General features: G+C 40.7%; 2 protein-coding genes across 3 annotated transcripts in view; both read left to right on the forward strand.

Annotated features, from left to right (window-relative positions):
* Positions 1–1,165: 1,165 nt before the first annotated feature.
* On the forward strand, positions 1,166–13,771 carry LOC311019694 (ceramide synthase 2-like). 2 transcript variants are annotated; one of them, XM_084019291.1, is made up of 11 exons: positions 1,166–1,246; positions 3,399–3,579; positions 5,292–5,409; positions 6,613–6,731; positions 6,817–6,874; positions 7,015–7,065; positions 8,203–8,295; positions 9,020–9,148; positions 10,342–10,448; positions 12,025–12,178; positions 13,053–13,771. In XM_084019291.1, the coding sequence occupies exons 2-11, from the start codon at positions 3,407–3,409 to the stop codon at positions 13,233–13,235; spliced, it is 1,185 nt and encodes a 394-aa protein (XP_083875417.1). In that variant the 5' UTR covers positions 1,166–1,246; positions 3,399–3,406; the 3' UTR covers positions 13,236–13,771. The 2 variants fall into 2 exon arrangements, with proteins under 2 accessions (XP_083875417.1, XP_083875416.1); XM_084019290.1 differs by lacking the exon at positions 1,166–1,246 and adding an exon at positions 1,268–1,369.
* Positions 13,772–16,204: 2,433 nt separating this feature from the next.
* adamts17 (ADAM metallopeptidase with thrombospondin type 1 motif, 17) overlaps positions 16,205–18,177 on the forward strand; it is a 41,026-nt gene continuing 39,053 nt past the window's right edge. Inside the window, exons 1-2 of the mRNA XM_084019134.1 lie at positions 16,205–16,355; positions 16,609–16,973. Coding sequence (XP_083875260.1) covers positions 16,280–16,355; positions 16,609–16,973 — 441 coding nt within the window. The 5' untranslated portion in view covers positions 16,205–16,279. The remainder of the gene's footprint in view (positions 16,356–16,608; positions 16,974–18,177) is intronic.

Genomic DNA, 18,177 nt, shown 5'->3' on the forward strand with positions numbered 1-18,177 from the left:
GGGGGGGGGGATAAGAATATAAATTAATTGCAGACAAAACATAAGAGGGGAGATCTTGGGGTTCTCCACTAAGTCATTAAGTTCTCCATCAAAGAGACAAAGCTCTTTGTGGAAACTGTAGCAATTCAGCTGTGTTTTTAGAAATATTTTGTTAAGCAAGAAGAATTTACCAAGAACAATGAAAGTTTTTCTTTAGTCAAACCAGAAAAATTGTAAACTTTTGGAAATATTTAGGGATGCCCCGATACATGGGTACAGTTTGTAGCAACAGACTACCAGGTGTCATCTTGATGTGTGCTGCTGGATTGAGGAGAACTGGATGTGGATCTTTTGGACAGAACATGGCCATGGTTGGAGAAAGCACCTTGCATGGTGTGAAGTGGTATGCTAACTGTACAGTCAGTCTTCTCAGTAACTACATAGGAGCACACAGGTAGAGGTTAATAGGTGGGATGGCAAGCATAAGGAAATCATCAAAGTCCCCTGCCCTGCTGTCGTGAGAGAGTCATATACTGTATGTTTTCCTGTCTCATATATGTTTTCCTGTCAAAAGAACATGACATGTTGGAAAGATTCACACACAGACAAGCGAGTGCAGGTACCCCCATGTAGCAAAGGTTGCACAACGGTACCTCTGTTGCAAGTGAGAGAATTTTCTCCACTGCAAACCGCTCTCGCCTTGCTGCAGAGAAGGTGGACACGTTTACCTTTTTACGGAAGAACTCATAATACAGGAATAGACAGCTGACATGGCACTATACTCACAAATCCCCGGCTGAGCGCCGCTACATTGGAGTTTACCCTGGTGGACGCCTTAAAGGGGTGAAAACTTTTGGCCTTCTTGGAGACCCTGAATGGAGTCCTGCATGGAGCTTCAGTAGGGGACTCCATAGTTCTGCTGGGTGACTCAGATGGTGTGTTGGTCCAAAAAGCAGGCGGACTGTCAGTTGAACTGGTTTCAGGATCTGAAGGGTGAGATGATGTTATCTGTAGATAGTGTCTCTGATTCTAACACAATGTGTATAATGGGCCAAACCAATCAGGTGGCAAAGTCACCATAATGCCCCAGTTGCCTTGTCTGTCTGTTTGTTTAGTGGGCGAACCCGCTTTGGTACTTTATCATTAACACAGTACAAACAAGGTCATTAGATCCCTGAGGGCAGGCAGAAAAAACGCTGGTGTATGTGTGTTGTGTCAATCCGCTAGCTGTCCTTTACTTCCTGGAGGGGAGGAATAAAACCTCCAGGTAAGTGTGACTGGGCTGGGTGTAACCCTTAAGAATGTCAAACAGAGAGAGAGGCTGGGTGAATAGAGGATTTTACCATCTGTGTTCATGAGACACGTCAAATGATCAGCTCTTTACCCGAAGGTAAGACTGTCACCTTGACTGCTGATTCCACTACTTGTTTTAACTTCAACCTTTTTATGTGTAAAAGAGTGTTTTGGACCAGCAGCTCAACTTTTAGAGCTGATTCACAGGTTTTATTCTTTACTGGTACTTTACTTGGGCCATTTGTCCAGTCATTTCAGAGGATCGAACTGAACTTCTACTCACTGTTAAGGTTTTGAGATGTCAGATGGAGAGTTGTATGGAAACGCAAGCTTAACATGTTTTATGATGCACATCACATCAACCCTCGTCAGGATGAAACTTCAAACATGTTAGGCTGACATGTTAAGGACACTGAAACAAACTCTGTCAAGTTCAGTATTCAAACTGGAACTAAACATCTATCTATAATGATGAATTTAATATTGTCTCTGTTTTTAGTTGTGGAGGTGAGCAGCAGCTACGTAACATGACTCTGCTCATGTTTATCATAAAAACAAAACAGAACGGGTTCACAAAGACCTCCGCCCACCTGGACAATACATGTCATCATCAAATCCTCATCCTGACTCTCTGACAGCTCACAGACTATAGGATGTCCTTTTTTCATGATTAGAATTGTAGGTTTTGCAGTGTGGCTTGAGGAAAATCCCCAAATGGTTTGGTTTACTCGAATCACATAAGAGATACAACTTCCTAACTCACATCTCACATCAGACTCACTTAGGGACTTACATCTGTCGTAAAGCTAACTAAAAAGCCATCCTTCTAACATAGACAAGGCAAAGCAATGTTATTTGTATAGCACCTTGTATAGCAACAGGGCAATTCAAAGTGCTTTACATAAAACATTAAAAGTATTGGAGAAAAAACATTAAAAAAAGCAAATAAAAGAAAATATTTTTTTTAAATAAATAAAAACAAGCATTTCAAGGAATAGAAATGACCGTGCAGTATAAGAAGTTTAGTATTGTTTATTGAAAGGCAGCGGCAAACAGAAAAGTCTTCAGTCTTGATTTAAATGAACTGAGATTTGCAGCAGACCTGCAGCTTTCTGAAAGCTTGTTCCAGATATGTGGTGCGTAAAATCTAAAAACTGTGTCGTTTGGTTCACATAATGTCATGACTTCGTATGAATCAGAATTGTAAGCTTTTAGTTTCATTTTATTCAGTCCAGGGAGCTTAGCTACTGTAGCAGATTATTGTAGTGAGCAGTTAATAATGGAAGCTTTAATCAGGCTTTCATTGTCAGTTTTTTGCTGGGCATATCTCTCTCCCTCTCTTTGAAATCTGTTGAAGTAGGCGTGGAAGTCATCTTGAGAATAAGGGAGGGACTGGGTCAATATTTGTTTTGGAAATAGACCATTATGTACAATATACAGTAAGTGCAGCATCTCTGACTGCAGTATGCTTGTTGCTTGAGTCACTTCACTGAAAAGATCTTTCATTAAAAAACAAATAATGTATAGTGAATGTCTGCCTTGTAGTGAATTATGTTCCCATACAGCTAAACTTCTGTCATTTTATGTGTTTTTACGGACCAGATGATCTCAGTTGAAACATGTACTTAATGAACAAAACAAAACTCGCCACAGAACGATATATTTAGGTTTAGACAACAAAAGTACTGGCTTAGGTTTAATAAAAAAATGGAGGTTTGGAGGGGCTGCACGGTGGTGTAGTGGTTAGCACTCTAACAGCAATAGGGGCCCGAGTTAGAGTTTGGGTTCCTTCTGTGTGGAGTTTGCATGTCCAGATGATGACTCTAAATGTCCCGTAGCCCTGTGATAGTCAGTTGACTTGGCGTGAAGGTGTGAAGTCATAAAGAGCATGCAAACAGTCCTGTTGTGTTAGACATACGCCCCGCGGATAGTGGTGTACATTTATCATAATTCATCATCACATATCCCCATTCTTCTTCTTCTTCTTCTTCTTCTTCTTCTTCTTCTTCTTCATTATTATTATTATTATTATTATTATTATTATTATTATTATTATTAGTGCTGCATGTATACTTGTGGTAACAGAATGAGCCTGTATTGTATGCTTCCTGTATTTATGTGACCAGGTGGAGGGATGTTGGACTCGCTGTATGAGTGGTTCTGGTGGGATAGGATCTGGCTGCCTGTGAACTTAACATGGGCTGACCTGGAGGACAGGGACAGCCGAGTCTATGCCAAAGCCTCCCATCTCTACGTCACTGTCCCCTACACTTTCGCCTTCCTAATCATCAGATTCTTGTTTGAAAGGTGAGATACCATACTGTACCAACATTGCACACTCAACACTTAATTCTACGTCACTAGCTATGGATGTTGCATCGTCTCAAGATTGTGTTTAAGGTGTCGTGTAAAATTATCTTTAGATTGACATTGTTTTAGTGCTGAGAGACACAAAAAATGACGGACCAGCTAACCCGGATCAAGCCGATGTCTGTAGGCTTTAGGACAACAGCAGATAAATCTCTCCTGAGGTGTCTTTGGTGTAGAGGGAATAGAGCTGTTGGGAGAGCACATCATTGGGGGGCTCCAGTGCTGAGGATCTGCTAAATGTCCCTGCAGAATCAGGGTGCTGCAGCATGTAGTTCAGACCAATGTTGACAGCCTCATCCACTGACCTGTTTGTCTGGTAGGAAAACAGTAGGGGGTCCAGCAGGGATCCTGTGACATCTTGAAATCATCTGGCACCCCACCAAACTAGAAAACCCTACGTAGTCTGGCAAGACAGTTTTAAAACATATAAGAAGACTCTCTGTAATGCCAGAGCAGCCTACTACTCATCTTTAACAGAGGAAAATGAAGTAGTACTGTATCCAGGTTCTACTGAGCCGTGAATTCCGATAGATCTTAGTAGTAATGACTTTATGAACTTCTTTAATGATACAATTTTAACTATCAGAGACAAAATTACTCCCTTCTTGCTTTCAACCAGAACTACTTTAACCTCAAACTCACTGAAGTTAGATACTGTTTCTGTGCTCGGACCAATTATTTTGAACTTGTGCTTCCTTTAGGCAATATCGTTAGAAGAGACTCTATAAATGTCCATTGTTATGCAGATGATACTGAATTATATCTACCAATCAAACCTGAAGAAACTAATCAGCTAGTTAAACTCCAGGCATATATTGATGATTTAAAAACCTACAATTTCCTGATGTTAAACTCAGATAAGACCTGTATTAAGGGTTATCAACCTAACAGCAGCATAAATTACATATAGATTAATAATACTCAATCAGTGTAATCATTAAACTGTATATTCTCTTGTCATATCTTCATATTGTATATTTGCTGATTAGTCATGTGAAATATCAGCTTCTTCAGTCGTATGTTACAGCATGTCTTGACCTTATGTGCTCAGACTGTCTGCATCACCCTGCATTACTTTGCTACCAGTACTTCTATGATGCTGTGGTGATTATAAGACATGCAAGGAAAACTTCTTACTGCTTTCAATCATGTTTTTATATTCATGGTATTTTTATTTGCTCCAAGTCTGTTTCACACCGCTGGGGTTGCAGCTGGAAGAAGTCTAAAAAAATGTTTATATAATATACAAATGTATGTATGTATATTGTGTTCTAGCAGTAATATTAAGTGAGTCATTGAGTCTATTTATTATCACCAGCAGCAGTAATAAAAGGTGTCAATTCAGACTAAAGCAACACAGTTTAAACTATTTGTCTGATATTGTAGATTATGAAATACGCTGACAGTAGACTTGTCTATATTAAACTCCGCCCCTTTCACGTGAACGATGCTCATAGCCAGACTGAGAAATCCTGGTTGATTTACTGAATCGATAACCACCGTCGCAGACTGCTTTGTGTGATCACAGTTTTTAGTGTTAGTCATACCAGATAACCTAAAGATACCTGGGTATGTTGAACTTGCTTCGTAGTCAACGACTCAGGATATACTCTGCTTAGTCTGTCATGTTTTATATAAATGTCTTCTAGGTGGATAGCAACACCATTGGCAGCCTTGGCTGGGATCACACAGAGACTCCACCTGAAAGCAGAGGACAACCCCATCCTCGAGCTCTACTACATGACTCAGAGTAGAAAACCTGCTCAGGTAAATAAAACACATGCAAATCAAGAAAACATCTCCATTAATTTGACAACACAGTAAAAAAAACTGGATGTGCAGCATTTATAAAAAAAAATAGAGAAAATACAAGCACATACAGAAACATAACTGCTACCTGTTCTTTAATTACACAAAGGGTCAGTATATATTTTAGGTGAGCTAGCTTTGGTCATCTTTTTTGTCACATTTCTGTCATATTTGTTGGAATTAACATTACATCCAGAGCAATTAATATATCAGATGCTCTGACGACAAAATAAAATCATCTGGCATCTTCAACATGAAGCACCGTGAAGTTAGTCAAGCGAATCCAGAACTGACGAGCAGAGATGAAGGTTTGATGAGAGCAAGAAGCTGATACAGAAGCTGGTACACTGAAGGCTACTTCTTCACTAGTTGACTGCTTGATGCTGAAGAAGAAGTGGGAGCAGAACTGTGAACAGTGGTGGACATTATGTTCTTTCTGTTGGGAGACAGATACACATCTTGTCCATCTGTTGGGGCCTCAAGTTTTGTGTCTATGAAACAATTCATGGATGCAGATGAAATTTTTGAACATTAAAATGGGAAGTCTTCTGTGTGAAAACACTCACACAGGGGGAGACCTCCCCCATCTGCCTGCGGTCCTGATCTCCCTCACTTTTAGTGACACCTGCCATGTGACCTCCACACACACACACACACACACACAAACAAACACACACACACAGACACACACACACACACACACACACACACACACACACACACACACACACACACACACACACACACACACACACAGAGAAACTCTTGTATTGTATTTTGTTATATATGCCACTTAGACTTAGTGTATGTTTATTTTATCCATTCTGAACATACTGCTGTGTTTATTAATGTTGTAAAAGAATGAATGATATCAACCTCTTATCTGCAAAGAATTGACCATTCCTTCAATTGTTCATAGGCTAATAGTTATTCATTATTGGCATTTGAGTATAAACCCCTTTAAATTGAGACTGTGTCAAGGTTCGGTTATCTATTTGTCATTTCAAGGTGGTGTGCCGTTTTTTATATATTTTTTATTTTTTTTATGAATACTCCTATTAATATCAATAATTGTATTGATATTAGTAATGATCTATTAATAACCGAAACTGCTCCTGCTAGTGCCCCAACAACTCGTTCTGTCTGTTTGTGTCCTTCCAGGCAGACATCGATGGGCTGTCTAAGAAAAGCAGTCTGTCAGTCAGACAAGTTCTTCGCTGGTTCCGAAGAAGACGCAGTCAGGACCATCCAGGATTACTAAAGAAGTTCACGGAGTCCAGGTACCTATGTGTGTGATGGTGATGATAATAATAATAATTTAATATCTCCAATAGTGTCTACATGTTTCCACTCTGCTTCCTGCAGTTGGAGGTTTGTCTTCTACCTGTCGGCGTTCATCGGAGGAATGGTGGCTCTGTACGATGTGAGTCGATTATGTGATCTCACCACAATTAAATTACATTTTAAAGCTGCTTGTAAAGCAAAGCATATTGCAAAGCTATACTACTCTACATGGCAAATAACCTCAACAAATATAATAACATTTATTCTCTGTTTTTGCAGAAAGAATGGTTTTATGACACTCAGGAAGTGTGGACAGGTTTCCCTAATCAGGTTGGTCAGAATCTTATTAAATATGATTCAAGTTTTCATTGTATTTAATCACAAATGTGTAGATGTGGAATCTTATTTTTTATGACTAACAGAACAAACAAGAGACTCAGTCGTCCTTATTGAATACACAGTTTATATTAAGTTCAGTCAGAGAAAATCTTTTTAGAGCATCTAGACGCACATTCAGTCAGCTTCTGATTTGAGCTAAAAGGAGGATTTTAACTCTGGTGAGTTCTAATGAACCATGACAAATATTATCTTTCACTGAACATGAACAAAAAGTTAAACACAAAATATCTAAAAAAAATCAAGCAACTTTGGTAAACATGGTAAAAGTTATTGTAAGCTAGGTGGCCAATGTTGTCAATGGACAGTGACATGTAGTACCACTGGTATGGTCCTTTAAGACCATTTATCATGAGTCTTGCACCACTCACAGATTTTGTCTAATACATTTCCACCACAATAGGGCTGTCTCTTAACACTGCTCATGGTCCGTGACAGCATATTCAGCAGACTTAACAAAATCTCATCGTGTTACCGTGTACAATCTGGACCAGATCATTATCAGTTTCTCTTTGCTGATCCTGACCAGATTATTTATACCAGCGGGGTAGCTGATGACTGGCAGTTAGTGGTGGGTAGAGTAACCAAAAACTGTACTTGACTTGACTCGAGTGGAAGTAAAAAGTAGTCATCCAAATAGTTACTTGAGTAGTTTTTTCCACTAAATGCTTCCTTACTCCCTTACTCAAGTACAGAGTAACTGCTGAGTAACTTCTGATTTACTGTTTCAATCATCAGAGCAGGAATGTAAAATAGACAAAATATAAACGTGCAAAATCAGATATTGCCAAACAATATCCCTGTATCTAAAACAATAATAAATAATTATAAAAAATAAATAAATAACATAAATGAAGGCAAATTCAGCCACAAAAAAAACAAAACACTAATAAATCCTACAAACTTGCTCAATTTAGGTTCAAAACATTTTTTTATTGTCAGACTGTCACTCATTTTCATAACAAGCTTTTGAAACCATAGCCTTTACATGCCCCTGGTAATGCAAGAGATGTTTTGTGCCCTAGGTAATCTGAAAGACTCTGCTGTCTCTCTCTGTGTCTCTGTCTCCAGTCCATGCTGGAGTCTCAGTACTGGTATTACGTCCTGGAGATGAGCTTCTATGGCTCTCTCCTTTTGAGTGTTGCCTTCGATGTCAAGAGAAAGGTGAGTATTTAACGTGCATCTCTTTATGTTTGATCTGAAGTCCTGCAATCATAGTAGTGAGCACCCTTTAATATAATGTGCTTAACCCTCAACTTTATGCCATTCCTACTCACTGATATCAAAAAGTGTTCTCCAAGGAGACAAAAACACCTGACAGAACACACAGTATAATTAATGGCTGTAGTGAAAATTAGGTCAGAAAAAAGAAAGGCAAACCCTACACACGACTCCACGCCTCTATTTATTAGTTGATGTTTCCTTCTGCTTGGATCTTCATCTCAGATGCATTCCAGAAAGGAGGTCCTGTTAAAACTCTGAGTTTGTTAATCCTGAGGAGAAGGATAGGCCTACTCTGGATTTTGCATTCCCATAAGAGAGTGAACTTAATCTATAGGTCAGTTACCATGGTAACAAACGTTTAAACTCAACTTTTACATCAATGCAGTCTCAGGTCTCATTGTTCAGGATGGGGATAGGTTCATTGATGACTCCAAAATGCCTGTAGGTGTGAATGTGAGAGTGAATGGTTGTCTGTCTCTACCTAGGATCGGCTCTAGCCCCCCCCGGGACCCTGAATACAGGATAAAGCGGTAGATGATGGATGGATGAATATCTTAATCTGAGCAAGAGGAAAACATGAACTGTGTATATAACTCAATTGTCTGTCAAAGAGTCTGTGTTTACCCTGCAGTAATTGGCTGGTTTGATTATTTTCCTCCTGTAGGACTTTAAGGAACAAATCATCCACCACCTGGCCACGCTGGTTCTCTTATCATTTTCCTGGTGTGTCAACTACATCCGAATAGGAACATTGGTCATGATAGTCCATGATGCCTCGGATGTTTTACTTGAGGTCAGTTTAAACAGCACTGACACCCCATGATGCTTGATGACCCTGAAAACAACTTCATTATATCCAGTGTTTCTATTTGTGTTTACTATATATGTTGGGCCTTGACAGGCTCCAATTACATGTATAGCTCCAGATGCATAGCTCCAGGTGTATAGCTCCAGATACATGTAGGTCCAGATACACGTTTAGGTCCAGGTACAAGTATAGCTCCAGATGCATGTATAATTCCAGGTTAATGTATAGCTCCAGATACATGTAGAGCTCCAGGTACATGTATAGCTCCAGGTACATGTATAGGTCCAGGTACATGTATAACTCCAGGTTAATGTATAGCTCCAGATACATGTAGAGCTCCAGATGTATAGCTCCAGGTACATGTATAGCTCTAGGTACATGTATAGGTCCAGGTACATGTATAGCTCTAGGTACATGTATAGCTCTAGGTACATGTATAGGTCCAGGTACATGTATAGCTCTAGGTACATGTATAGCTCTAGGTACATGTATAGCTCCATGTACATGTATAGCTCCAGATACATGTAGAGCTCCAGATGTATAGCTCCAGGTACATGTATAGCTCTAGGTACATAGCTCTAGGTACATGTATAGGTCCAGGTACATGTATAGCTCTAGGTACATGTATAGCTCTAGGTACATGTATAGGTCCAGGTACATGTATAGCTCTAGGTACATGTATAGCTCTAGGTACATGTATAGCTCCATGTACATGTATAGCTCCAGGTACATGTATAGCTCTAGGTACATGTATAGGTCCAGGTACATGTATAGCTCTAGGTACATGTATAGCTCCAGGTACATGTATAGGTCCAGGTGCATGTATAGCTCCAGGTGCATGTATAGCTCCAGGTACATGTATAGCTCCAGATACAGGAGGACCAGGATAAGGACAGTCTGAGGTCATCTAGTGGACAGGTGGAGAATAGCAGTAAAGCTGAATAGAGTTGAATGCATCTCTATGTAACTAAACGGCTGGTTAGACGTACTCATCCACCTTCTTAATGGCCACACATAAAGGATACGTTACTTCCTGTATTGGTACTGAACATTGTTTTTGGCAGAATTGTCCAATATGAAATTAATTCCTTTGGATACCTGATTTAGATTATAGCATGACACAGTAGAAAATGTACAGCTAATCAGTTAAAACGTGTTCTTTGTTTTCATTTTTTCAGTCTGCCAAATTATTCAACTATGCCAAATGGGAGAAAACCTGCAAAAGTCTGTTCGTTGTATTTGCTATGGTGTTTATGGTGACACGGCTGATCATCTTCCCATTCTGGTAAGTTATTACATGAGACAAAGATAATTTCAATATGTTTGTCTATGCTAAATGACAGTGAGCTTTAAAGTACAATATTTGACTTTCTTTCCATGGATTGTTAAAATGTTGTTATTTCTTTCTAACTGGTCCGTATCACTCAATGAAGACCTTATTAATGTTGTGCACGTCACTTCACAGTTAAGATAGAAATGTATTCACCCAGAGGGAAACTGTTGCAGTACAAAGTGTGAAAGGGAGCAAATATAAACAAAAGGTTAGCAAAAAGGTGCAAAATGAAATATGTACAAATTTCCGTTGATTCACTATATAATGCAGTAAAAACATGTGCATAGCTGGACTAGATTGTTTAACTGTTTATACAAACAAAGACATCAATTTGAAGTTCACCTGGGTTTGACTTGTTTTTAACGGCTTTAGTACACCCTGAATAAGAAGAAATACATAGTTTGTACATCTAGTTCCTGGAGAGACTGGTACCATCTTCATGCTATTGTGGTGCCTACTAAATGCCTCCTGCCATCATCATGAATACTCACATGTTCATCATGGTGGCTTTTTTGAGAGGTTTCAGCATTACTGTCTCCTTACTGGTAGCATTTACAAATACAGTGTAGTAGAAAATATAAATGTGGTAGTCCACCGAGCAGAAACAATGTGGGTCTAACAGAATCTGGTCTTACCTTATAAGTTTTAATTATATAATAATAATAATAATAATAATAATAATAATAATAATAATAATACATTTTATTTACTGGCGCCTTTCAGTACACTCAAGGACACCTTACACATACAATAATAAAAACAGATGCACAAGACTGAAAACAGACCAAACATAAAAACAAAGCAATGAACAAAAACAAATTAAAATCAGAACAGGTAGATACTAAAAGATAAACAGAGTACGCCAGTTTGAAGAGGTGGGTTTTCAGGTGGGATTTGTAAGTGGGGAGGAAGAGGGGAGAGTAGTGTGAACAGTCTTAACAGTGAGGAGGAGAATCTTGAAGTCAATGCGGTAATTGACAGGCATGCAGTGCAGTTGTTTGAGGACGGGGCTGTTGCGTTTGAAGAATGGGATCTATGGAGGAGTTTGAGTGGGAGACCGGAGAGGAGAGAGTTGCAATGATTTATACGCGAGGTAATGATTGCATTAACAACAGCGGTTTAGTTAGAAAGGCCACTAAGACTTGGTGTATGTTTATTTATTTATTGTTAATAAACCCCTTTTGAACATACTGCTGTGTATAAGAATGAATGATATCAACCGCTTATCTACAAAGAATTGACCATTCCTTCAATTGTTTGTACTCCATGCTAATAGGTATTAATTATTGTCAATTGTGTATAAACCCCTTTATATTGAGACTGAGTCAAGGTTCAGTTATCTTTTCCCGGATGTCAGGGTGGTACCCCGTTATTTCGATTATATAAATAATCCTATTAATATCAATAATTGTATCAATAGAGAGGTGATTGTATTTGCTGAAGAAGTGCTTAGCGTAAAATAATTGATCAAAAATAAGACTGGTTTGAGCTCACAGTTTACAAGCCTGCTTGTATTGTGCTGTTTCAGGCTGATCCACTGTACATGGGTCTATCCTGTTCAGCAGTACCCCCCCTTCTTTGGCTACTACTTCTTCAACATCATGCTGCTGGTCCTCCTCTGTCTGCACATATTCTGGGCCTATCTCATCCTCTGCATGATCAGGAAGTTCATGTTTGGCACTGTAAGTCCTGTTTTGTATTTGTTTGTTTTTTTCAATTTCATAGTCATTGTAATCCAAACCATGATTTTTCAAACCTAATGTTGTTTTGTTGCCTAAACTAAAATATGCATTTTTGGTGTCCAAACCTAACCATAAGGTTTTGCCTAACGTATCTATGCAGTTTGCCGTGTCTTTGTTTTGTTTTGTTTTAATTTCACCATCATTTTAATCCAAACCATGATGGTTTTAATAAAAGGTACTGCCTCTCTCCATTGTTAGACATTACCCATTTGCCAGGTGACCACAAAGCCATTTTGCAAGTAATTTGGAGCTGGAGCAAGGGAGCAAAACAAGTATTTTGCCTCAGTCTAGTTCCTCTGCCAGGCTCTCCAGCAGCCACGTCTGTCTCTCCACCTGGGCATGGAGGAGCTCCAGATCCTGCCGGTTGGCAGCCCCCTGCTCGTGGTGCATGGCAACATCTGGCTGCGCCTCTGTCATCACTCTCCACTGCCCAACAGTTCTGCGACACAGCGTGTCCGTGTACTTCTTCCCTCGCGACCTCCTTCTCCTGGAGCATATACGCTTCCTCATCACCCAGATCACCTGCAGCTGCTTTAATCAGCTGACACTGCTGCCACCTTCACACATCTCTCTCTCTCTCTCCTGCAGCCAGATGCTGCACCATGCCCACCTCCACTATGATGTTATCATAACTGTAGTTTCCTTAGTATTCTTGAAATGGCATTACCTTTCCAACGCCAAGTTATGTTTCACCTCTGACTCATATGACCAGTTGGAGTCTGCTTCTCTTTGTCTCTGAACATTCACTCCCTTCATGTTTTCCTCTTTAACTGTCATATCTGCTGTCTCTCTCCACATATACTCTATTTCACAGCTGACTGGAGATGAAAGGAGTGATAATGAAGAGGAAGAGAAGGAAGACAGCAGCCCATCAGAGGATGAAAGTGAGGACCAGCACAGCGCTGGTCACGGACTCGGTGAGAAGGAGGACAACAATGGAGGCTTTGGATGTTTGTCTCTACCAGAGGAAATCTGCCACTCAAAGACTGTATACTGACTAATATCAGTCATTCCAGTCGGTCAATGAGCAAGAAGAGCGCTGAGATCCTGATTCAGGAAATATCAACAGAAAATGAAAGTGATGAACTGTGCGCAGGGACAACCTACTTTTCAACAGGAGAAGGATTTCCATTCATACAGAAACAGCACAGCTGTTCAGAAGAAGCATACACTTTTACCATGGTAAAAAAAGTAGCTGCAAGCTACTGGAATAACTTTTCTGTTACATTTTGTATTGAATCATGGAATTCCAATCACCCAAGTCCAGGACCTTCTAAATGGCCTGTAATTAAACAGTGAAGAATCTCCTTTCTTTTTCTTTTTGTTTCTTAGTGATTATAGTAAGCCTACATCCACATTCATTGCCTCTTTCATTTCATAGGCAATAGAGTTGCTTATCTGTTTTTTGTTTGTTTCAGATATTTCCGGGAGAAATTTAATTCTTCCATATTAATTTCTCAGGTGTCCAGATCTGTCATGAGATTATGAATACAAATAAAAAAAATATATATAAAAAAAAACAATTGAGGATTTCCATCTTATTTCCATTCTATTCTCTCATTTCTCTCCCCCTCCCCTTTCTGTTCTTTCAGTTAAAACCATTATCCAACCCAATGAGGTTGGGATCAATTTGAAAATGACAACAAATAGCTTCTCTGCAAGCAGAGATATGGCTATTAAAAGCAGAAGACAAGTCAGTGAATATGTGTCTAGCATGTGTCTTGGGGCCCTCCGGATGCCCGAACAGAAAATGTAAAAGTGTAGCAACTCCATACCTCTACCCGGCCTGCATGCAAACTGTAATGGATAGAGCAGTAATACCTTCCTCTTGATAAGATTCTTAAAAGACTTCAAAAGACATCACTAATGAAGTCAGAACCACTCAATGTTTATCCTTCCTTCACTATCAATGTCAGACCTTTGTATGCATGAAAAAACTACAAGTAAGCTGGTGGATAAATATATCATTACAAATGTATGCAATTTATTTAAGTGTGTATGGAATTATCTTGGATTTAGCCAATATTCCTGGCCCATGTTGTCAATAATCCATTTCAGAGAAAAATAACAATGATAAATACATTTCAACTAATATGAACTGAAAATAAGCAGAACGTGAGGTCTTCTTGTGATAAGCTTTGAGCTACACACATGTAAAATGGAAGATATTGTACTTGGGCCTAAACTCCTCCAAAATTTGTTGTCTAAAGATATAGCTACTATTGATGGGATTGCCATTGCCTCAAATACTGTAGAACCTTGGAGTTATCTTTGGATCTGTCCTTTAACTCACATATTAAACAAACTACAACGACAGCCTTCTTTCACCTGCGTAACATTACTAATATCAGGTCCATGTTGTCACAAAAAGATGCAGAAAAACTAGTCCATGCATTTGTTACCTTGAGGCTGGATTATTTAAATTCCTTATTATCAGGCTGTTCCAACAAATCACTTAGGGGGCGCACTCACAGGGCCATTTGATCCATCCCGTGCCTCGGCACGATTGCCCCCTCTCTCCTGTCCCCCGTGGCATCACACATGGCATCACACCACAGGTCTGAAGCCCAACCCCGACCCAGAATTCTGCTGTGACTTCAGTCATCAACAGTATTTGCGGTCATAAATCGGCTCGATAGTGGGGGGGGGGGATGATCTGAGTTGAACACTGAGCGATAATGAGAGGGACGGCCTATCGATTAAAGCCTAGGTCATGTCCGCATTGTGTACGGTGCGTGTGCTCATGCATGAATCGTACCGTACTCAAATCCACCTTTTCCAATTGTGCCGGGCCGAGGAAGCGTATCGTTCTTAAGTACGGAACGGAGCACTCACAATGGCCAAACAACTTTAGGCTCAATCCTGCCTGGGCTTGGTATGGTTGGCCCAGTGTGAGTGCGCCCTAAATCTATCCAGCTGGTCCAGAATGCTGCAGCGTGTGTTCTAACTACAAATAGAAAAAGGGATCACATTTCTCTTGTTTTAGCTCCTCTGCACCGGCTCCCAGTAAAATCCAGAATAGAATTGAAAATCCTTCCCCTCACTTACAAGGCTCTTAATGGTCAGGCACCATCATATCTTAAACCCTACCGTCCTAGTAGAGCACTGCACTCTCAGAATAAAGGGTTACTTGTTGTTCCTAGAGTCTCCGAAAGTAGAGCAGGTGCCGGAGCATTCAGCCATCAAGCTCCTCTTCTGTGTGACTGTTATATTCTGATTGTTGCAGGGTGTTTTTTATAGTTTTATTGTTACAGTGTTGTTATAATATGATTGTTACAGTGTGGTTTTTAATCATATGATTGTTAGTGTGTGGTTCTGACAGTGTAATTGTTATAGTGTGGTATTTGCAGTGTCATTGTTACAGTGTGGTGTGGTATAAAATGGTTGTTAGAGTGTGCTGTTATAGTATGATCGTTACAGTGTGGTTGTTATAGTATGATTGTTACAATATCTGAACTTCCTGTTATCTTTCTTATTTTATTTCATTTTGGACAGGCTCTCCCACTCGTCTCTGCTCCTGATTTTAATTTATAAATATAAAATATCATTATGTTTTTCTTGCAATGGTTTAAAGTTGAATTGCCTTTGCTGTAGAACCCTTGCCTTCCTTGTTAATTTTGCACACTAGGTTTTTCACTAGGTTTTTTTTTTAATGAAGACTAAAGCCTTAGCTGCTGACACACACACACACACACACACACGCACACACACACACACACACACACACACACACACACACACACACACACACACACACACACACATTCACACACACACACACACACACACACACACACACACACACACACACACACACTGAGACCACGTGTAGGGTTTCAGCCTGTGACAGACATCCTCTCTGACCAATGAGAGTGGAGTCTGATGGTCCCAGTGTGACAGAGGAGGAGGCGTGTCCTGGACAGAGAGTCGGTCTTTGCAGCTTAAATTAAAGTTGTCCAACCTGAGGGACGCCGCTGTCCTCTTGGTATACCTCTCATTAAAACCACCAACAAGTTCCAAAGTTTTCTCCTTCTTCCTAAGATGCACCACCACCACCACCGCAGCAGCAGCCATGTTCCCCTCCTGCTCCTGTCTCTTGTGTGCATCGGACTGACTGGTGAGTACCGTTACTGACTTCGAGGTCTTTACGTGTTGGATCCAGGCGACGCCTACGTCTCCTGGATCAGCAGGTTTCCGCAGTAAACCGCGGAATGTGTTGAAGAACGACGGTAGTTTCCTCATGTATGACAGCCTTGAGACTTCTGCAGGTCTCTGATGAGGACAAGCTGTGCTCTGGAGTTGAACGTGGCTCTGAGAGTTCAATTCAGGAGACTAGGCCTCTGTCTAATGGACACTGTCCCTCCCCACAGCCCAGTCCGACCCTGAGACGGAGGAAGTGTTTCCCAGGCTGCTGTCCGGAGGGGAGACACACCTGTCCTCTGACCACACGGTCCGCCGCCTGCGGCGTCGCGGAAGGCGGACCCTGAGCGCCGCGGGGACGGGACACCCTGACCCGGATAACATCATCCTGTCTCTCCCCGTATTTGGAAGGAACTTGTATTTAAACCTGACCCGGGACAGCAGGTTTCTGTCGGGGGACTTCGTGGTGGAGGAGAGACGCGGGGACCAGAGCGCAGCGGTGAGCCGTCTGTCCACGGACCGGATCTGCTTTTACTCCGGATCCATTATCAACCACACGGACTCCCTGGCTTCACTTAGCACCTGTGGCGGTCTGGTGAGTCCTACTTCAGTAGTTTCATCCCATTAAATCAATGTGAATCTCGCAGCTGTGCATGTTACCGGTGGGTGTAATCTCTGCTGGTGGGTCAGTTCCAACACACACACCGGTGTCATCTGAATGCTCCCAGAAACCCATCCGTTTTTGGAGCAGCAAAAGACATTGAGTGATCTTAATTTAAATGCCATACATTTATATATATATTTAAGAAAACCATCTGTAGGCCAATGTTAAAACGCAATGAGCTTCTAATTGAGCTCTCACAGTCTCTTCAGTGGATGGAGGAAGAGCAGACTGTGAGATGTGGTTGTAAGCTCAGGAAAAGTAAAACTCAGGGTCAAACTGTTTTTGTATTTAAATCTTGCAGAATAAGGTTATTACTCTGATCTTAGAGCTACTTTGGGGAAATAAACGGTGTAAAGATCAGACTGTCACATTCTGGAGCAGAGCCTGACCTCTGACCTTCTTATGTTGGGGGGGGGGGGGGGGTTAAAGACAATACAGACCACTGTGAGCAATGAAGCTCCATATCGTCTGAGGCATTTGGATAAAGCTCTTATATAATGTGAGTGTGCAGGTCGGGGTCCACGCTCAGTCCTGGAAGCTCTTAAAGTAGACCTTTTATTTCCTTGATATATCGTCAGTGACCGTTGATGCGTTCAGCTGACCTACAGTCAACAAGCACATCTTTGTCCTGCTTCTGCATGCAGCGTGCTGTGTACACTGGCCGCTAATTGAAGTGATTATTTGTTGGCTCTGGATTCCAGCAGAACATCTGTCTGTTCAAACATGCTGCTCTACTTTATGGTGTTTACCACAGCAGCACAGTTCACTGTGACCGCTGTAGCTTCTTCCTCTCCTCTATACTCTCGCTGCATTGATTGCTCTGCAAACAATGGTTGTCTGCACTTCACTTGACTTGGACTTGATAGGTAGAACTCCTTCATTGAACCTTGTTTTCAGGAGCAGCACAGGTTTTCTGGACGACTTGAAGGAAGCAGCACAAGTATATATAAATTTAAAAACTTTGGCAGCTGACCAGCACATTTTATTCAAAACCAAAACCAGTTTTCTACATATAATACATTTCAATAACCATTACAGTGTTTCCCACAGGTTTGAAATGTACTTGTTGTTGTAGCTGATATGGTGGAGTGTCCTTAGACCAGGGTTCCTCGCATTGAAAACTTTGAACATCACT

This window comes from Eutrigla gurnardus (genome assembly GCF_963514095.1).
Source record: "Eutrigla gurnardus genome assembly, chromosome: 1".
Classification (NCBI taxonomy): Eukaryota; Metazoa; Chordata; class Actinopteri; order Perciformes; family Triglidae; genus Eutrigla; species Eutrigla gurnardus.

What these genes read in the sequence shown, in the direction of transcription:
- LOC311019694 (XM_084019290.1), top strand. Translation starts at nt 1,348, where the DNA reads ATGATCAGCTCTTTACCCGAAG. An exon ending in AAGAAGTTCACGGAGTCCAG is followed by an intron (nt 6,732 to 6,816) that starts GTACCTATGTGT and finishes TGCTTCCTGCAG; the next exon opens with TTGGAGGTTTGTCTTCTACC. An exon ending in CCTTCGATGTCAAGAGAAAG is followed by an intron (nt 8,296 to 9,019) that starts GTGAGTATTTAA and finishes TTCCTCCTGTAG; the next exon opens with GACTTTAAGGAACAAATCAT.